We start from the raw sequence: 23,489 nt of genomic DNA on the forward strand, positions 1-23,489 counted from the left end.
TTTACATATCCATTAACACTTAAGAGTACTTCATGTGCTATAAATCTGCTTTGAAGTCAACTTTCAAAATCCAAATTTTTATCAGAAGCTAAAGCAGGAAAACACTCTAGACTTTTTTTTTGAATATACCAAGCTTCTTTGAGTTTCAAATCTGTATATTTTCTGTCTTGCTTGTCACAGATTCATCCTTTTCTGCATGAGATGTTTCAGTAGTAAAAACACGTCGAAGATTTTGAAGAATTGTCAGCTTGAATTTCTTCATGTCCCTTCCCAAGAATATGTAAATGAAAGGGTTGATGCTACACCCTATGATATGGAGAATCCGAAATCCAGCATACACAAGTCTTAATGTATATGATGACTTAGACTTTTGCCTAATTATGAATATTACCAAACTGAACGGCCCAGAAAATATAACAAAGGCAATAATCGATGCCACCATTACTGCGTTTACTTTTGCACGCCTTGCAGATTTGTCTTTTTGCATTTTACACACCACTATAAGAGTGCAGATAAGAGTGATAGGGAAAAGTAATGCAAAATACAGGATTAAGAAATAAAGAAGCAGTGCACTGAATGATTTCTGGCTCGTTTTATATGGATCGTCTTGCATCACGCTGTATGGGCAATTAATTAAATCAATGATGTTTGGAATCACTACTATGAAAATGCAAAACACCCAGATAAGTGCTGCAACAATTGCAGAAAAGTTATTTGAGCGATGAAATCTGTACCACACAGGGCGAATTAGACAAGTACATCGCTCAATACTAATTGCAGTCATTAAAAGCAGGCCTACATTGTAGGGTATATACTGGCTTATAGTTTTCACTGTATTATAAATGGTAGTATCTTCTATTGGAGAACCTGAGATCCTGATAAATGCTGCAATAGTGTTACAAATGAGATACAGAAAATCTGCTACAGACAGGTTGAGAATGAGGACAGCAAAATGAGTTCTTTGTATCTTAAGTGAGAGGAACCAGATGATGATTCCATTGCCCAGTAGACCTACAGTAGCAATGGTAATCCAACAAAAAAAGAATAGCGTAGATGGTAGCTTATTTTCACTAGATTCATTAAATGCCTGGCCCTTCCAGCCTGAAGATGTCAACAGCATGAATATTGGTCCTATACTTGTATTATCCATGGTGAGGTCTGATGTTACTCTAAGCGATGTTTCTTGTGCATTGACTTTCTGCAAAATAAAATACAATAAGTTACATATCTGAATGGGTGTCATACATGTATACTGTACTGAAATACAGTGAACTGTTAAGTTATATGGTCCAAGACAAAAAAGCAGTCCTTGCAAGCTAATTATCATGACTGCTGTTAACTTTACATGGCATATTTTCTTAGAGTTTCTAAATTAAATCTCTCACATTGATTAGATCTATATCAGTTCACTCATACTTAACTTTTAGCTCTCAACTGGCACTTGTTGCTATTTCTGATATGGTTTATGGGAGTGTTTTTTTTTTCATATTTTACTTTCACTTCTGATACCAAAACCTTAGTGAATTTAATACTATATTCATACATTACCACAGAAAGGTAATTTAGATGCAATACCTATCAAGAGTGGAATTATGCATAGATTTGTTTAATTTTGTCTGATTTCATTCCAGGGGTAAATTCTGAGTGATCAGAGATGTGAATTAGAGCATCCCTGAATGATTCCTGCCCATGCCAGGAATTGTAGCTATTATACCATACAAAAACATTTTTTTAAACTTTAGTTGTTATAAGCTTATGTGTAGTGTGCTTAACCATCTAATACCTATATCTATATATGCATAGCTAAACATAACTGTGTGTGTGTGTGTGTGTGTGTGTGTGTGTGTGTGTGTGTGTGTGTGTGTGTGTGTGTGTGTGTGTGTGTGTGTGTGTGTGTGTGTGTGTGTGTGTGTGTGTGTGTGTGTGTGTGTGATCAAACATCTAACATTTGGCATTCGCAATAATGAACAACTAAGGAACAATCATTTTGGATTGACCCTAAAATGAATGAAGACAACAAAAGTCAAGACTGTTTTCTTTTTTGCATGATGGCAAGAACCCCTGCACCCTCCACATCTCCTGATAATTGTAATATACCACCTCCAAGGTCACATAACAGTGGAGTAACAAAGATCCCATACAAAAGGCTACCAACAAAAACTCCATTAAAAATAATGTTCACTCATATGGGCATTCATTGTTATTCACAACCTTAAAAAAGCTTTTGCTCATATGAGTGTTCACTGTTTTGAACTGCAGTTATATATATGAATATATAATGTTTAGTCATCAATGTGATTGTTTGAAGCACAAAATATCAAACAAACTCATCAATAATTACCACTTATTGCAACCTAAATTATCTAAAAAAGTAATTGCAAATTTAAACCCAAAGGTTACATTTATGATTACCAAAATCAAAAGAAAAAACAACTTTTATGTTTGGCTTCACCCCCCCACCCCCACCCCAGACACCCTCAAATTAAATACGTTAACTCCAGGATCACACAACCTTGTAGAAAGAGAGGGGAATTCCTGAATTATGTAATGGTCAATCTGCTGAAGTTCGACCATTACATAATTCGACCAGCTGTACCGCCAATGTAAATCACCAACATTTCAACATGGGATGAAATGTGTGCAATGATGAATCCTATAACACCCATATAGACAGATATAGATATAGATATAGATATAGATATAGATATATATATATAGATATATGAGCAGTGCAGTTGGTCAACACTTGTTTGTGTGACACAACTGAACTGCAGTAGAGAGTGAGCAACAGGATGTTTGTTCGATCCCTATTTGTAAAACTTCCAAATGGATGACAAAGGTAAGTACTGCACCTTCGTGTTTGTGTGCAAGTGGGGCATTTTAGGGTTTTGGTAAGGGTTATGTAAGAGGGTGGATTTTGTATGTGTTTTAGGGTTAAGGGATAGAATTAGTCTGTGTTTGTGTGTTTGTGTGTGTGTGTGTGTGTGTGTGTGTGTGTGTGTGTGTGTGTGTGTGCTTGTAAGTGGTGCATGTCCAAGCTGTCTGGTGTAGCAATAATGTTATGGGCTTTTTTAAGTTAGGATGCATGTTAGGGTTGGGGCAGGGTATGGTTAGGATTAAAATGAGTGTATATTATTAAGGAGGAGCCATAGTGAAAGCAAAATTTCATTTAGGAATATCACTGACTATCCCAAAAAACATATAAAAGGATTTTTAAAAGGAAAAACAGAAAGTGAACTGCAGTCACTAAGTGAAATACACACACACACACACACACATATATATATATATATATATATATATATATATATATATAAATATATATATATATATATATATATATATAGATAGATATATAGATATTTATATATATATATATATATATATATATATATATATATATATAGAGAGAGAGAGAGGGGGATAGTGTACTGAAAACCATATGCTTCAAAATAGCAGGCCTATATAAAAATTATAGTTATCATGGTAAAGGACACAGCTACCACAGAAAATGATGAATTATTTCAATGTGAACTTAATAGGAATAAAGCCACAATAAAACAAATCAAACCTCAGGACTGGCAGTAGCCAAAGCTAAAGCATACTTGGTAAATTTAAAAACAATACAATTGAAAGAATTAAATGATGTGGTCAAAACATTCTATGGATGCAAGTATTGAAATGAAAAAAAAAATACTTGCAAGCAAAATAAACGGAAAACACATGAAGAAACCATCCAGTCACAGAAACATCATGTTGTTAGAGTGTCTTTAAAGATTTTTTTTTACAAGTGAAATGGAGAAAGTAAAAAAATCAAAGTACAATAAGCTACTAATAGCACAAGGGAAAAAAATAGGATATTCTATTGCACTAATCTCAGACAAAGTTAGGCTAACAATATAAATGCACTTTGCAAATAAAAAAAAAAAGATGAAATAAAGGATTATGAGACTAAATGGTTTTAAAGTAAAAAAGAAAACAGATTATGGGTATAGAATGTCAATAAAAAAAAAAAACTAAATAACTGCCAGAAAGACAATGCAGTTATATGGAGGATACATTTTAAACAGCACAGTCACAACTTCTGTCTTGTAAACATTCAAAATGCTTAACAGAGTACTTCATTAACCATTTTTAAGCATAACCTGGATAACTGGAGGGGGAACAGAAAATACACCCCTGGGATTCCTCCTGTGTCCCTTCTAGACAGTAGCATATGGTGATGACTTGTTGGAACACAGATACAATTATTGGCTAGGCTTATAAGGGCCTCAAGGCCAATAGTCTAGTAACATCCTATGATCCTATGAACAGGGTTACCATGAGGTACACCTGGTATATTTTATACCCACAGAAAGCATGCAACATATACTTAAAAACTGCAAATATGTTATACAGATAGTTATTAAATTGTGCCAATAACATGCACAACCCACTGCATAACAGCTGCAGCAACTTCTGCATTAAACAGGAAAACAAAACAATCAAGTAATTGCTTTTGACAGGCTGTAAAATAGAACCACTTTTAAGACTGCACTAGCTAGCCAAAATAGATGACTTCAAAAATGGCAATCATTACATGAAAAAGTAACTTAAGAAAAATCACAAAATAATAAGGCTGAAATAAAAAAAATGCTGAAGAAAGCATTGCAAACAAGCATGTATGCCAAGACAAAAAAAAAAAAAAAACACTCATCCCATCTTCTCAGCATACATCTACAACCTTCAAAATAATTTCATATCACAAAATATCACTCAACATAATCTCCCAGAACTATGAAAATGCAGTTGGTCATATCAAAAAATAAACAAAGTCTAAGAAAATATTTCCACCTAGACATCATGGGTATTTAACTTTCATTTACTAATTATTATAATAAAATAAACGAGCCTCCGTGAGGCTGAATCAAGTCACAGTATAAAGCACAGCACTGGCACGTTGAATAATAAAAAGTTCACTTTAATTCACACTGTTATTACATAAAACTAAACTTGTGGTTAAGCGCTTTCATCTAACACCGTAGATTTCTTCAGAACCATCTTTCATTCAATTAATCTCATTTATATATACTTCACATTTAAACAATTACCTACTCATTAAAATCATGTGATAAAAAACAATTTCATTTGCTCATTAATTCCTTAAAGTGCACAGTGCTAAATTCCCTATATATGCCTAACTATACTTGTATCTATCATTTAAAAACCAAACTTTTATAATTACTAATAAATACCTTTTTAAAAACTTATTTTAAAAACTGTCCTGGACTTCATATACTGTACCTGTTATCTATGTACTCAACTTACTATGTTTGCTTAAGTACAAGATGTATGTGTTTATATTCCTATCACACTGTTCATCATATTAATAACTCCATTCTCAGTGTTGCATTATCTGACTTATATGCCTCATAAAATAGTTTTGATGGATATATATTCATTTAACCCCGGGTAAACTGAGGCATTCAACTTGATTTGCCACCTAGTTTCTTTTTCTAATAATATTGCTTTTATGTTCCCTCCTGGGGTTAACATTGACTTGTTCTAATATTGCAAACTTGAAGTTCCTACACTTTGTGTTATCCTTACAATGTCTCCATAAAGCATTATTTTCATCCTGCTTCCTTATTCTATAATAGTGCTCATATATTCTATTTTTTAACAACCTAGATGTCATCCCTACATAATAACATGGGCATGTTGAACACAGAGCTAAATATACAACATTCTTAGTTCTACAATTCCCTTTAATGAACCTAACTTTTGTTTTCTGTACGTTTTTCAATGTCACGCTTTCAGCCTCCATAATATGCTGACACTGATTGCAGGATCCACACTTAGTAGTCCTACCCTTTATCTTATGATTGTCACCTATCATATTCTTGAGCCTGCTTTTCAAATTTTGTCCATTTCTATAAACAAATGTAGGTCTGGTGCCCAATATTTTACTAATATCATCCTCAGTTTCTATTATGTTCCAGTTTTTCATTATTATATCTTTAAATTTACAGACCTCAGGTGCATATTGTATGACGCAAGCTCTCTTATATCTAGTATTCACTTCGGTCCTTTCTCCAACCCCTTCTATATTACCCAAAATGGGTTTATATTTTTTTCCACTCTTGTTTGACATATTTTACTGTATCAGATACCATCCTAACAGGATAACCTCTGTCAAGAAACATGGCGGCTATATGATTCAGTTCAACTATAACGTCCTCATACCTAGATGTCATCCTGGCTGCCCTAATGCATTGACCTTTGATGATACTTTTTTTCTGATACTGGGGATGGCAACTGTTGTACTCAAGATAATCATTGCTAAAAGTATCCTTTCTATAAAGGTTGGACTTAAATTTATTATTCTCTATGGTTATTTTTGTATCCAAATATGCTATACTCTGTCTGTTCCTGTTGGTAGTGAACCTTAAATATTCGTTTCTACTATTTAGGTACAAAGTGAATTCATTCAAAAGTTCCTCACTGCCTTCCCAAATGAAAAACACATCATCCAAAAATCTTAGGTAACATTTTATATATTTATTCCATTCTGTTCCCAAGATGTATTCTTCTTCCCAATTCAGCAAAAACAGGTTTGCAAACATGGGGGCACAAGCCGCCCCCATGGCTACTCCCTTGCTTTGCCTATAATATTCACCCTGAAACATAATGAAATTATTTTTCAATACTACCTCCATAAATACCAGGATGACACCTATTTTATCCCAAGATATTTCACTATGTTTTCTCATACTCTCTTGAATCTTGTTAGACCTTCTTCCTGAGGTATACACGAGAATAGGTCTACTACATCGATTGTAACCAAAAGGCAGTTGTCACTTATATATTCATCTTTGAGCCTGGTTAGAAAATCCCAGGAATCCTTAACTATGTGGGGGATATGGGAATATATCCCTTTCAACCACCCATCAACTACTTTACCCATTTCAAATGTTTTTGAATAACTTCCTGAAATAATTGGTCTAAAGGGTGGTTCCTGTATATTTTTATGGATCTTGGGTATGCCTATTATAGTTCCCATTATGGGATACTCAATTTTCACATAATTATACATCGTCGTATCTATTCTACTGTCCATTAATAAATCCTCTAAAATTAGATTAATTTTATGATATGCTATATTCACCTCATTTAATGAGGCAGTTGTATACTTTCCTGAATTTAGCAATATATTCATGATTTTGTTGTTATAATCTTCTGTGTAAAAAAGCACTACCCCCCCACCCTTGTCAGGCTTCATTATTCGAATTTTATTTTCCTTTTGTAGTTCCTGCATAATTCTTTCTTCATTCTTGGAGAGATTAGTAATGTAAGATTTTTTATTCTTAACACTTCCATACATTTCCTTTAATACCATCCTCTCATAAGTGGCTAATACACTATTTAATGGTGGGGTATATTTACTAGGTTTCTTAAACATCTCTTCACATATTTTTTCTTTCCCTCCAAAATGTATTGCTAAATTTAACTTTCTTACATATTTTTTAAAAATCTATCACATAATTGACTAGATTGCCACTATTATTCGGTATATACTTCATACCTTTAGAAAATAAACCAAACATGTCCTTTGTCACCTTTAAACTTGTATAATTGTAGATACTAAATTCTTTCCATCTATAATGTATGTTACTATGTTGGATTATCTCATCATTACTTGATGCTGTCTTGTCTATTGCCATTAATATGTTCTGTTGTACTGTAGATTTCTTCTGTTGAACCCCCTCTCTCTTTCCTGTAATGGGTCCTTGAACACCTCCTCCTCTAAAAAATACTTATTTGTTTCATATTCCCTATTATTGTTGTTGAAATAGGCTGTCCTACCCTTACTTGTAACCCATTTATTCTCCTTGTACCTTTGTCCAGAATTTTCTGTTCTATCCCTCTTAGGTTCAAAATTATATGCTGTACCATTTTCGTACTGCATAATATCACGTTTTAACTTTTTACATTTTCTTTCCATTTGTGTATTTATCTGTTTCTCCACCCACGTAAATTGTGCATTAAAACTGGGTAAGTTCTCATCAAAAAACAGATCTGTAGTAATTATATGATCCAATTCCTCTATTTCAGTCATTAATACACAAATTCTTTTATCATTGCACGCTATAAGATACTTCATGAATGTATAACCAAAATTATCCAACATTTCACAACATTCTCTCAATTGCTCTTGTCCCATTTGAACACCCATAGGTCTTTTGAAAAATCGAAGCCCCATGGGGACTACCTTCACATCAATACACCTTTTTAAATAAGCATTGTCAAGTTGCAATGTTTTTAACATTTTTAATTTCTTGCCAAACTGAAATATTAAGTCTTTTAAAGTCATATCAACATTTTCTTTGCCCTTATTGGAATAATGTCTCTGGTTACCATGTTCAAAATCGAAGTTACTGTCCAGAAAGTTATCTAAATTACATCGTTTGTCACTAGTAGCAAGCGGCAGTTGCTTGCGATACACAGTACCTTTATTTCCTTTAGATTGCGCCGTCATGGCATATGTTCGCTTCGGTACAGTTCTCTTGGGTCTGGCTCCAGAAATATTATATTGGTCGTCCTCCGATCTAACCGACTCCATCCGCTCAATTCCACCCTTCCTCGAGCTGTTGGTAGATCCATTAGAGGCCCGTCTCCTTCCTGCTCCTCTCTCTGCTTGCGCATTAGGTATCGTTCCCTCTGTACATGCGATATCCTGTTCCCTCTGATGTAACTTCCGGTACTGCGTTTCACCACTCACCAGCCTGGAATTGGTTTGTGTGACAAGTTCAATTAATCTGGTTAGCTCACCCTTCATGATAACCATTTCGGACTGTAACCGTTGGATATCATCCCTCCGTGGAGAAAATATCGAAGGCAATTCATCCAGGGAATCCATCGATAAAGTCACTAATAATTGTATAAGGAGTACTGGACTGTCCACTAAATAAAATAAACGAGCCTCCGTGAGGCTGAATCAAGTCACAGTATAAAGCACAGCACTGGCACGTTGAATAATAAAAAGTTCACTTTAATTCACACTGTTATTACATAAAACTAAACTTGTGGTTAAGCGCTTTCATCTAACACCGTAGATTTCTTCAGAACCATCTTTCATTCAATTAATCTCATTTATATATACTTCACATTTAAACAATTACCTACTCATTAAAATCATGTGATAAAAAACAATTTCATTTGCTCATTAATTCCTTAAAGTGCACAGTGCTAAATTCCCTATATATAGGCTCAAAGATGAATATATAAGTGACAACTGCCTTTTGGTTACAATCGATGTAGTAGACCTATTCTCGTGTATACCTCAGGAAGAAGGTCTAACAAGATTCGAAGAGAGTATGAGAAAACATAGTGAAATATCTTGGGATAAAATAGGTGTCATCCTGGTATTTATGGAGGTAGTATTGAAAAATAATTTCATTATGTTTCAGGGTGAATATTATAGGCAAAGCAAGGGAGTAGCCATGGGGGCGGCTTGTGCCCCCATGTTTGCAAACCTGTTTTTGCTGAATTGGGAAGAAGAATACATCTTGGGAACAGAATGGAATAAATATATAAAATGTTACCTAAGATTTTTGGATGATGTGTTTTTCATTTGGGAAGGCAGTGAGAAACTTTTGAATGAATTCACTTTGTACCTAAATAGTAGAAACGAATATTTAAGGTTCACTACCAACAGGAACAGACAGAGTATAGCATATTTGGATACAAAAATAACCATAGAGAATAATAAATTTAAGTCCAACCTTTATAGAAAGGATACTTTTAGCAATGATTATCTTGAGTACAACAGTTGCCATCCCCAGTATCAGAAAAAAAGTATCATCAAAGGTCAATGCATTAGGGCGGCCAGGATGACATCTAGGTATGAGGACGTTATAGTTGAACTGAATCATATAGCCGCCATGTTTCTTGACAGAGGTTATCCTGTTAGGATGGTATCTGATACAGTAAAATATGTCAAACAAGAGTGGGGAAAAAAATATAAACCCATTTTGGGTAATATAGAAGGGGTTGGAGAAAGGACCGAAGTGAATACTAGATATAAGAGAGCTTGCGTCATACAATATGCACCTGAGGTCTGTAAATTTAAAGATATAATAATGAAAAACTGGAACATAATAGAAACTGAGGATGATATTAGTAAAATATTGGGCACCAGACCTACATTTGTTTATAGAAATGGACAAAATTTGAAAAGCAGGCTCAAGAATATGATAGGTGACAATCATAAGATAAAGGGTAGGACTACTAAGTGTGGATCCTGCAATCAGTGTCAGCATATTATGGAGGCTGAAAGCGTGACATTGAAAAACGTACAGAAAACAAAAGTTAGGTTCATTAAAGGGAATTGTAGAACTAAGAATGTTGTATATTTAGCTCTGTGTTCAACATGCCCATGTTATTATGTAGGGATGACATCTAGGTTGTTAAGAAATAGAATATATGAGCACTATTATAGAATAAGGAAGCAGGATGAAAATAATGCTTTATGGAGACATTGTAAGGATAACACAAAGTGTAGGAACTTCAAGTTTGCAATATTAGAACAAGTCAATGTTAACCCCAGGGGAGGGAACATAAAAGAAATATTATTAGAAAAAGAAACTAGGTGGCAAATCAAGTTGAATGCCTCAGTTTACCCGGGGTTAAATGAATATATATCCATCAAAACTATTTTATGAGGCATATAAGTCAGATAATGCAACACTGAGAATGGAGTTATTAATATGATGAACAGTGTGATAGGAATATAAACACATACATCTTGTACTTAAGCAAACATAGTAAGTTGAGTACATAGATAACAGGTACAGTATATGAAGTCCAGGACAGTTTTTAAAATAAGTTTTTAAAAAGGTATTTATTAGTAATTATAAAAGTTTGGTTTTAAATGATAGATACAAGTATAGTTAGGCATATATAGGGAATTTAGCACTGTGCACTTTAAGGAATTAATGAGCAAATGAAATTGTTTTTTATCACATGATTTTAATGAGTAGGTAATTGTTTAAATGTGAAGTATATATAAATGAGATTAATTGAATGAAAGATGGTTCTGAAGAAATCTACGGTGTTAGATGAAAGCGCTTAACCACAAGTTTAGTTTTATGTAATAACAGTGTGAATTAAAGTGAACTTTTTATTATTCAACGTGCCAGTGCTGTGCTTTATACTGTGACTTGATTCAGCCTCACGGAGGCTCGTTTATTTTATTTAGTGGACAGTCCAGTACTCCTTATACAATTATTAGTGACTTTATCGATGGATTCCCTGGATGAATTGCCTTCGATATTTTCTCCACGGAGGGATGATATCCAACGGTTACAGTCCGAAATGGTTATCATGAAGGGTGAGCTAACCCGATTAATTGAACTTGTCACACAAACCAATTCCAGGCTGGTGAGTGGTGAAACGCAGTACCGGAAGTTACATCAGAGGGAACAGGATATCGCATGTACAGAGGGTACGATTCCTAATGCGCAAGTAGAGAGAGGAGCAGGAAGGAGACGGGCCTCTAATGGATCTACCAACAGCTCGAGGAAAGTTGGAACGGAGCGGATGGAGTCGGTTAGATCGGAGGACGACCAATATAATATTTCTGGAGCCAGACCCAAGAGAACTGTACCGAAGCGAACATACGCCATGACGGCGCAATCCAAAGGAAATAAAGGTACTGTGTATCGCAAGCAACCGCCGCTTGCTACTAGTGACAAACGATGTAAATTAGATAACTTTTTGGACAGTAACTTCGATTTTGAACAAAGTAACCAGAGACATTATTCCAATAAGGGCAAAGAAAATGTTGATATGACTTTAAAAGACTTAATATTTCAGTTTGGCAAGAAATTAAAAATGTTAAAAACATTGCAACTTGACAATGCTTATTTAAAAAGGTGTATTGATGTGAAGGTAGTCCCCATGGGGCTTCGATTTTTCAAAAGACCTATGGGTGTTCAAATGGGACAAGAGCAATTGAGAGAATGTTGTGAAATGTTGGATAATTTTGGTTATACATTCATGAAGTATCTTATAGCGTGCAATGATAAAAGAATTTGTGTATTAATGACTGAAATAGAGGAATTGGATCATATAATTACTACAGATCTGTTTTTTGATGAGAACTTACCCAGTTTTAATGCACAATTTACGTGGGTGGAGAAACAGATAAATACACAAATGGAAAGAAAATGTAAAAAGTTAAACGTGATATTATGCAGTACGAAAATGGTACAGCATATAATTTTGAACCTAAGAGGGATAGAACAGAAAATTCTGGACAAAGGTACAAGGAGAATAAATGGGTTACAAGTAAGGGTAGGACAGCCTATTTCAACAACAATAATAGGGAATATGAAACAAACAAGTATTTTTTAGAGGAGGAGGTGTTCAAGGACCCATTACAGGAAAGAGAGAGGGGGTTCAACAGAAGAAATCTACAGTACAACAGAACATATTAATGGCAATAGACAAGACAGCATCAAGTAATGATGAGATAATCCAACATAGTAACATACATTATAGATGGAAAGAATTTAGTATCTACAATTATACAAGTTTAAAGGTGACAAAGGACATGTTTGGTTTATTTTCTAAAGGTATGAAGTATATACCGAATAATAGTGGCAATCTAGTCAATTATGTGATAGATTTCAAAAAATATGTAAGAAAGTTAAATTTAGCAATACATTTTGGAGGGAAAGAAAAAATATGTGAAGAGATGTTTAAGAAACCTAGTAAATATACCCCACCATTAAATAGTGTATTAGCCACTTATGAGAGGATGGTATTAAAGGAAATGTATGGAAGTGTTAAGAATAAAAAATCTTACATTACTAATCTCTCCAAGAATGAAGAAAGAATTATGCAGGAACTACAAAAGGAAAATAAAATTCGAATAATGAAGCCTGACAAGGGTGGGGGGGTAGTGCTTTTTTACACAGAAGTTTATAACAACAAAATCATGAATATATTGCTAAATTCAGGAAAGTATACAACTGCCTCATTAAATGAGGTGAATATAGCATATCATAAAATTAATCTAATTTTAGAGGATTTATTAATGGACAGTAGAATAGATACGACGATGTATAATTATGTGAAAATTGAGTATCCCATAATGGGAACTATAATAGGCATACCCAAGATCCATAAAAATATACAGGAACCACCCTTTAGACCAATTATTTCAGGAAGTTATTCAAAAACATTTGAAATGGGTAAAGTAGTTGATGGGTGGTTGAAAGGGATATATTCCCATATCCCCCACATAGTTAAGGATTCCTGGGATTTTCTAACCAGGCTCAAAGATGAATATATAAGTGACAACTGCCTTTTGGTTACAATCGATGTAGTAGACCTATTCTCGTGTATACCTCAGGAAGAAGGTCTAACAAGATTCGAAGAGAGTATGAGAAAACATAGTGAAATATCTTGGGATAAAATAGGTGTCATCCTGGTATTTATGGAGGTAGTATTGAAAAATAATTTCATTATGTTTCAGGGTGAATATTATAGGCAAAGCAAGGGAGTAGCCATGGGGGCGGCTTGTGCCCCCATGTTTGCAAACCTGTTTTTGCTGAATTGGGAAGAAGAATACATCTTGGGAACAGAATGGAATAAATATATAAAATGTTACCTAAGATTTTTGGATGATGTGTTTTTCATTTGGGAAGGCAGTGAGGAACTTTTGAATGAATTCACTTTGTACCTAAATAGTAGAAACGAATATTTAAGGTTCACTACCAACAGGAACAGACAGAGTATAGCATATTTGGATACAAAAATAACCATAGAGAATAATAAATTTAAGTCCAACCTTTATAGAAAGGATACTTTTAGCAATGATTATCTTGAGTACAACAGTTGCCATCCCCAGTATCAGAAAAAAAGTATCATCAAAGGTCAATGCATTAGGGCGGTCAGGATGACATCTAGGTATGAGGACGTTATAGTTGAACTGAATCATATAGCCGCCATGTTTCTTGACAGAGGTTATCCTGTTAGGATGGTATCTGATACAGTAAAATATGTCAAACAAGAGTGGGGAAAAAAATATAAACCCATTTTGGGTAATATAGAAGGGGTTGGAGAAAGGACCGAAGTGAATACTAGATATAAGAGAGCTTCGTCATACAATATGCACCTGAGGTCTGTAAATTTAAAGATATAATAATGAAAACTGGAACATAATAGAAACTGAGGATGATATTAGTAAAATATTGGGCACCAGACCTACATTTGTTTATAGAAATGGACAAAATTTGAAAAGCAGGCTCAAGAATATGATAGGTGACAATCATAAGATAAAGGGTAGGACTACTAAGTGTGGATCCTGCAATCAGTGTCAGCATATTATGGAGGCTGAAAGCGTGACATTGAAAACGTACAGAAAACAAAAGTTAGGTTCATTAAAGGGAATTGTAGAACTAAGAATGTTGTATATTTAGCTCTGTGTTCAACATGCCCATGTTATTATGTAGGGATGACATCTAGGTTGTTAAGAAATAGAATATATGAGCACTATTATAGAATAAGGAAGCAGGATGAAAATAATGCTTTATGGAGACATTGTAAGGATAACACAAAGTGTAGGAACTTCAAGTTTGCAATATTAGAACAAGTCAATGTTAACCCCAGGGGAGGGAACATAAAAGAAATATTATTAGAAAAAGAAACTAGGTGGCAAATCAAGTTGAATGCCTCAGTTTACCCGGGGTTAAATGAATATATATCCATCAAAACTATTTTATGAGGCATATAAGTCAGATAATGCAACACTGAGAATGGAGTTATTAATATGATGAACAGTGTGATAGGAATATAAACACATACATCTTGTACTTAAGCAAACATAGTAAGTTGAGTACATAGATAACAGGTACAGTATATGAAGTCCAGGACAGTTTTTAAAATAAGTTTTTAAAAAGGTATTTATTAGTAATTATAAAAGTTTGGTTTTTAAATGATAGATACAAGTATAGTTAGGCATATATAGGAATTTAGCACTGTGCACTTTAAGGAATTAATGAGCAAATGAAATTGTTTTTTATCACATGATTTTAATGAGTAGGTAATTGTTTAAATGTGAAGTATATATAAATGAGATTAATTGAATGAAAGATGGTTCTGAAGAAATCTACGGTGTTAGATGAAAGCGCTTAACCACAAGTTTAGTTTTATGTAATAACAGTGTGAATTAAAGTGAACTTTTTATTATTCAACGTGCCAGTGCTGTGCTTTATACTGTGACTTGATTCAGCCTCACGGAGGCTCGTTTATTTTATTTAGTGGACAGTCCAGTACTCCTTATACAATTATTAATTATTATAATAGTTATTATTTTTATTATTAATAATGTGTTTATTTATGTATTTATTTAGTTATTTATGTATTTATTCATTCATTTTTTGCACTTCTTTAAAGTTTAAAGTTGCATTTTTAAACTGATGTAAAGGCTGCTGTTCTGCACTGAAATACAATGTATCTACTTTTGTTTGGTTAGTACTAGGCATCTGTTTGTGGCTGCTTAACACTTGGGATCAAACAGGTCATTTTACATTAAGAGGATCACCCAATCTAGGTATCTAAACCTAGTCAGCGACTCATACTGGACAGATATGTGTCTCAGAGATCGCCCCTTTCTTTGGAACAGGCTTCCTATTCATGTTAAGCAGGGCCCTTCCCTCTTCAAATGCAGTTTGGATCAATGGTCGGGGCATTGCAAATTCTTACCTGTGGTAGTGCCTACATCCTTTATGGATGAGGCAGTCTATAAGATACTCAAGGCATGGATATAAACCCATTCCATCCTCTTGCCCTAGGAGCCATCCATTGGGTAAAATTATATTATATTGGCTAGGCATGTAAGGGCTGTTAAGCCATTAGCCTAGTAATCTTCTATGAACCTATGAATGTATATGCTACTCAGTTATAACAGAATAAAAATACAGTCAAAAGAATTTATATTGATGAATACATTTCAGAGAAAATCAAAAGCTATAACACTTAGATGATTGCTATATATTTTTAAGTTTTAATGCATTACTGCTCTCTTAGCACAACCACATGTAGTAAAGACAGTAAAGTTACCTGTCAAAAAAAAAACACATACTGATATGCAAAAATTGTAGAATAGTGTATTTAGGATCATTACAATTTCAGTACTGAAAACTAGAAAATTTAAATTGGCGGCTCACAAATATACATTTATGATAAACAGAACTAGAAAATGAACCAGCTCTACAGCTAGCAACACAATAATCAAATCTAATAACTAAAGCAATTAGTCAAGAAGTCTTTATCCTCACAATCCATAAAAGTGGCACATTAATGCAGCTAGCTGGAAAGTATTCCATCTTGATGTTATGTGCAGATTTTATTTAATGGCAGGGTCTAACTATCTTTCAGACATCACAGATGAAAACACATTGCCCTGAATTAGAGTGGTATAGATGACAGTTACCTATTATATTTCATTTCCACCAGTGGATCTTCTCTTACTGCACTGATAGCAGCTGCTATTGCTTTAAACTGTGGCTCAAAGTTAATATCTTTGAAACAATCCGGCTGTTACAACTCTTCTCTAGTCAGTTCTTAGGATGCCTTAGTATCCATCAATGGGGTGAAGGAATGCAAAGCTGTATTTTTTTATTTGCCTCAACAACTACCAGGGTACAGTGCTGGGGCAGTGTAATCTGTTTCAAACAATCACTTAAATTCAGATCTGAGTTGTCATCCAGAGTGAGTGTGCAATATTTTTTTTTCATATTGTATAAAGTATTATTACTTAAAACTACAGATAATTGCTTGATCAAGAAGTCAAACTGTTGACAGTTTCATTAGAAAGGAAAATTAGGTTGTTGTTGGATCTATTACTAATGCCCAAGTCCCAGAAAGAATATACATCACCATCACTCTGCCAGGGACTTGGGTATCTTGTAGACATAACTAGGCAGTCATGCTTAAACTTTACTACATTTTCAGGTGCGGTATGGCAGCTATGGAGAGAGAGAGAGAGAGAGAGAGAGACTGGAATTGCCACACCTCACCTCACCTGAAGCCAATAGCTATGTTCAGGCAAGGTTAGTGCGGAAGCTATGACAAGGGGTGGAATGAGTTGGGAGTTTGGGTTAGAGTTTGAGGCAGAGAACGTAAGCAGGATTTAGATATAGGGAGGGGATGCTTTAAATTTATGTGGCAGGAGGTGAGTTTTAGGGTTAGCTATTGATCAGGGACTTTAGGTTTAGAGAGTGGGAAGGGGGTTTTAAGTTTAGGACTGGTATACGAGTTTAGGGTTAGGTACTAGGAGGGGATTTTAGGGTTTGGGAACAATTGGGGACTTTAAGTTTAGGGGTAGAGAGTGGATTTGTATGCAGTGAACAGGGACTTTGGGGTTAGGGAGCAGAGTGCTATGATTAGGGTTAGGGACCAGGTAGGGATTTTAGGATTAGAATTAGAGTTCTGGTAGGGTTATGTAGTTTAGTAGGGTTCAGTGGTGAAAGTCCTACATAATTCACTTGGTTCGGATTACTGTAAGCTTGGGCACTTGCCAATTAGTGCAAATTTCAGTGAACAAATGTCAGAGAGCAAGTGTGTCACAAGCTACTAGCATGTAAAAACTTGTAGCAGATCTGGTAATGTAATGGCAGATCATGCAACAAGATGGCTTTATGACCATGGAGCTCACGGTAATCCACAAAACAAACCGCAAATCAAAGGCAGCTGAAAGTCATGCATGAAGTTTATGGTAGTTCACAAAAGAAAGCAAAGCCAAAGACAGTTAAAATAGCATGCATGAAGTTTATGGTAATCCACAAAACAAACCAGAAGGCAAAGGCAGCTAAACTTCATGCATGAAGTTTATGGACTCAGTGCAGGATCTTCTCCATAAAAATATTTCCAGTCATCCATTCAATACGATTTGAATTATAACTACAAAAAAAGATGCTGAACATCTCTAAAGCACCTTGAATTGGCTGACTTGACACCAAAAAGCACACAGAGATTACCAGTGTAGCATCCGCAGTGCATAAAACTAAAAAGAAGACTTTGTACTGGTTTCTTCAGTATCACAAAGCACACGTTTCAAATGCCAATGAATCAAATACTAACATGCAAAGAGTAAATGATAGTTCAATTTACAAGTGCACTTACTTTTTATCAAAATATTGGAACATACAGGGACGGCATTGCATAACCAGTTATCAGCACTAACATCTGCATGGAATTCTTCTCTATTACCATACTTACAACTGATGTTGCACCTGGTTTCCAGCTTTGCAACCAGCTATCAGATGGTTAAAAATCATCTCAACCTTAGGCTGTGGTAAGTTGATTATCTTGCGAGGATAAAAGCAGCTAGTGAAAGCTTTAATAATACAGAGCTGATGGAACCATTTTGACAACATCTCCCCTACCTGCGCATTCAAACCACCTTGATTTATCATTTTGTAAGCATTCTTATTTCAATGTAATTTACTTAACAAATTTTAGCATGAATATTCCAAACAAAATTAATTCTGGAATGCCAGACATGTCTAGAAGCTATGCCTGGCTAATCCTTGATATTTTTTGTATTTTCCACAGCAATGTGACATTTTTCTACTAGGATAGATATCCTGTATTTTTCTCCTGATGCAAACATAACATTACAGAACATGTAAACTGTAAACCTATGTCAACCTGTAATTTAGTAACACTGAGAAATGTGGTTATCCTATCTATATTTCCACTAATAATGGCATTTCACCTTAGCATTGCATTACCTCAGTTGCTGTCATTTATTTAGCCTAAAATGACAGTGTGAGTGAAAACAAAATCATACCAACAGGTCATTTTAAACCTTTGAATTAGTGCTCCGATGAATGGGCCCAGTTTGGCTTCACTACTCCATTAACATATAGCAAAGACAAGGACAGCATATTACCACAAAAAAAAAAAATTCTGGCAATGGAGCTTTCAGAAGAGGTTACTTTTTCTGGTTCCTTCTATGAATTTAAGGTATAATTTGAATTAAAATTGCTGAAGATTCACTAAACCATAATGGGCAGAAATCTAAGTAATTGGTTGTTTGGTATTTATGGCAAACGTTAAGGAAAACCCCAAAAGAAAGTAGTTTGCTCGGCTTAAAAAAAATGTCAGATGACCAGAATTAATATTGCTACATAATACATGGAAGGAAGGGAAGATCACCCGAATGAGTATTGATACACAGTACTTGGAAGGAAGGAAAGATCAGAATAAGTACTGATACATAGTACATGGAAGGAAGGAAAGATCAGAAAAGTAATGATACATAGTACAAGGTTTCCTGGTAGCACATTTTGATTAAGAAGCATAAAGTAATCACATGACTGATTTCAGGGGAATACGTTTGCACTTATGGTGAAAACTGCGGTGGTGTTGCTGAGATAGCATTGTTGCCTCACAGTAAGATGTTGTCCTGTTCGATTCCCAGCTAGAGCATCTTCTGTGTGGAGACATGCGTGAATGGGCGTACCTTCGTTGAAGGTTGTGTGTCAGGGCTGGCAACTCGGCACGTAAAAATCTACTGCCAATCATTAGCGGACTGGAGTTTTGCTGTGGCGACCCCTAACCGGGAAAAGCCGAAAGACAACACACACACACACACACACACACACACACACACACACACACACACACACGTTTGCACTTATGGTGATATTTTTTCTAGAAGTATGTGTTGTGTGTGCATGTGTGTGTTTGTGTGTGTGTGTGTGTGTGTGTGTGTGTGTGTGTGTGTGTGTGTGTGTGTGTGTGTGTGTGTGTGTGTGTGAGGGGGGTGGGAGGTGGGGATAGATATATATTTGAGTATCTGGGTGGATCAAGTTTGCAACATGGGACCATGGGAGACAAAGGCAGGGATTGTTTAACCATCTAAACATTTTTTAAGGTGTTATGCTGCAGTTTACTGACACTGGATGATTGATAAGTGACAAGCCTCAGTATTATGTATTTGCATTTCTCTTAGGTATGGAATACATAACTTTGTTTAGAAAAGAGACATGAACAGAGAAAGAGCCTTATTAGCAGACAGGTTTATTTTAAACTTCACCTCCCCATCTCCACCTTGCCTCTACATTTCAGCACCTCCCCCAAATATCACACCTGAACAAGTCTTAAAGGTTATCTTAGAAAAGAAAATACTATCTCCTTAGGGCCTGGTAATATACTGGTGTAATTTCTTGCTAGCATGAAACATGGTCTCATTGACTCACTTTGCATCCACTTCAACCTCGAACTCACATCTGGCTTTATGCCTGAGGCATGGAGAATTGCATTTGTCATTGCCTACCACTGCTCCTGATAAGTATAGATCTGTAAGTCTCCCAAGCCTTGTCTATAAGATAATGGAATGCAGTGTTATGGACCACATTAACATAGACATCGGCATCCTTTCACCCAAATTAGTTTGGACTTCTGAAGGTTAGATCCTATCTTCTTAAGCTGAAAGACATTTTTGAGAATGTTACTGGGGTCTTGGATGAAGGCAAGTCACAGACAAAGTTGTTAACATAATTGCAGATTTGGGTATCATAGATTAGTTAATTAAATTAAATGTAAACCAGATCTATATCAGAACATCGAACAAACATAATATCAAACGACCAAAAGGCCAAAAATGCCATACCTCGAGCTCGCTATTGTGGGGGTGCTGTGCCCCACACCCCCCTCCACACTAAATATCTAGACCAACTCCAAGATCACACTACAGTGAGGAAAGGGAAAATATTATAATCTTCACTGTACTGTGATCTCACAAAAAGCATATTGAGGTCCGCCATGTTCGGCCTTTAGGCCGTTTGATATTTTCACTTTTCGATGTCATGATAGGAACCCTGTAAACCATTACATTACCTAATGGATAAAAAATTGTCTCAGAGACTGAACTCAGCAAATTAGAACTGAGGGCATACTTTCCACCCAAATGTCATTCCCAGTCTTTTCTCACTGGGCTCAATACTGGAACAACTCCTGTTTTGTATATAATAATCCGATGTCAAAGCTGATATCAAGAGCCTTTGGCTGCTAAGTTTGCTGGGGGCTACAATTGTCATGCCATCATTAGCCCTTTTGGAGACTCCCATGTTCTGCAAGGGAAGCTAACACATATGCCACATAATGGGGTACTGTACTGTTAAATAAAGAGGAGCACCATTGCTTTTGTCACATTAATGGCACACCTATCAAAACACACACCTCGGGTCTGGGTACATTTGTTGACAACAAACTCTCATTTGACCACACTGTATCCAAGTAATAAGAGAATCCTTTTTAAGCCCAGCTGACTACTTAGGGTATTTCCTCCAGGTCAAGGGATGTTATTATACCTTGATAATCCTCCTCTGTTAGGCCTATAATTAAATACAATGCTTGTATTTGTGTTTTAATTGTGTTACAGTGTGCACTGACTATATTTTTATTCTTTAAAACTAGAACAAACTTTTTTTTTTAAAGCTGTATTTATTACAAGCCATGAAAGCTTGCTAACAAGCAGGAGTGCTTGCAATGTATTATAACGGCATGGCAGAATTCCTAACTGCAGTTAGCACAGAGGATTAATGCTCTGAGCTGTTAATCAGCTGCTTTTTGTAGTCAAGGGTATGTAGTGGGAGTCCATTTATCTATACCGTAACTCTTGGCAAATACCTTAACTATTGCTTTTGGGTTGTCCCTGAAAAGAGAGTCTTGTGTCATGTTGGCTAATCCAATCAACAATAAATAATCCAATTAACAAATAAATAAAATTAAAAAAAAATGTTTTCCACATTTATAGGATGAATTTATTTAAAACAGAATCAAAAAGATGATATCCATGGACAGCTGGAGATAATCTGGAATATTTATAGTTTTAAAATCTCCAATGGCTATTTAAGATAAAAGATTTCCAGCAGTGTATCTTACTTCATGTGACACTTAATGGTCACATGTAGCTGCAGGTCAGTGTTGGCAATGATGCAATGTTCAAGGCCCCTGAATGATTATATCATGGGAATACTTGACTATTAACTGATGGAGACAACGCATCATTTACATACACATCTGTTCTTATACATGTTTCATGTTTCTAGGTTCGATTTGGTCAACTAAACAGATGATCGACAGTTGTGTGAGATCGAAAGTCCCCGGGTAAAGGAATATTCTATTTACACACAGATTGTGCAATCGCAGAGTTAGAATATATAATTATCAGGATGTGTGAGATGCAGAGCTCCCTACATGAGGGGTTCAGGTGGGGCTTGCCTCCATGAAAAAATAGATCTCTGTGAAAAAAAGACATTTTGTTTGGGTTTGTTTATGTCAAGTTTTGCATATACCGAGAATAAAGCTTGATGGATGCGTAGTAGTGTGTTGACATGTGTAATATCAATCAATTTGTATCAACATTATGTACGTTGACATAACTGCTATTCAAAGAAGTTCATCAAACATATATATATATATATATATATATATATATGTGTGTGTGTGTGTGTGTGTGTGTGTGTGTGTGTGTGTGTGTGTGTGTGTGTGTATGTATGTAGGTTTTTCAGCTATGCATGTCTACCCTAGATTTGCAATCACTACACAGCTGTATTCCTGTTTGCGGTGTTTGTCTTTATTTACAAATCAAGATTCCCCCATGGCACAAACATCTTACAAGATGGTCTAACACAGACAAATGGCTGGTGCCAAAGTCAGACTAAAACTCAATACCAAGAAATGCATAATAGTGCCTTTTGGGAAAAGCTATCCAGGTAATTCCTCCATTGAAAAGACACCCCTAAGAGCTGACCCAGCTCTCAGAGATCTGGGAATATATGTAGACAATAATCTGACCTTTGACCAACATGTGGCCAAGGTAGTGTGAAAATCATTCTACAATGCCTAGCTTATAAGTGAGGGCAAGGCATCCAGGTCCAAGGAATTCATAGTGCCACATTATTTGACCCTTATCAGACCCATCATTAAGTTTAATGTTCCCTTTGGCATGTACCTGACCAAACATATGCCCACAAAGGTTACTTAAAAGAAGTATCCAGGATATAAGCACATCGTCCTCTATAGATCACCTTAAAGCCCTACCTTTATACTCAGTCTCCTACAGGTTACTGAGACGTGACCTATGCTTGGCGTACAACGCATCTTTGGATCCAGCTCTGTTGGACCTTTTGCACATCTGCAAAATGAACAGTATCAGCACCACTAGATTAAATTTTGCTTTTGACATAAATAAGACATGTAGACCGTGAATCCAGATTGAATAGTTTACCTCAACAGTGAAAAAATGTGTTCTATAATCAAATGAGCTCATCTTGTTTTGATATATATATTTGTATATATCCTGGTTAACTACTAAATTAATGTACCTTTTTCTCCCAAAAGATACAATACTCGGTGGTGATAGCAATATTTATACCACCTAAAATGCTTAGTCCTAAAAATACTTATCAATATTCCCAGTGTAT

General features: G+C 35.4%; 1 protein-coding gene across 3 annotated transcripts in view; it reads right to left on the reverse strand.

The window, feature by feature from the left end:
• LOC122791074 (proto-oncogene Mas-like) overlaps positions 1-23,489 on the reverse strand; it is a 158,129-nt gene that overhangs the window by 157 nt on the left and 134,483 nt on the right. For all 3 annotated transcript variants that reach the window (XM_044058851.1, XM_044058852.1, XM_044058850.1), the window contains one exon: positions 1-1,198. This exon is cut by the window's left edge and continues 157 nt beyond it. In XM_044058851.1, the coding sequence (XP_043914786.1) occupies positions 146-1,150 (1,005 nt within the window). In that variant the 5' untranslated portion in view covers positions 1,151-1,198 and the 3' untranslated portion in view covers positions 1-145. The remainder of the gene's footprint in view (positions 1,199-23,489) is intronic.

This window comes from Protopterus annectens, chromosome 16.part0 (genome assembly GCF_019279795.1).
Source record: "Protopterus annectens isolate FY-2018-M chromosome 16.part0, PAN1.0, whole genome shotgun sequence".
Taxonomy (NCBI): domain Eukaryota; kingdom Metazoa; phylum Chordata; order Ceratodontiformes; family Protopteridae; genus Protopterus; species Protopterus annectens.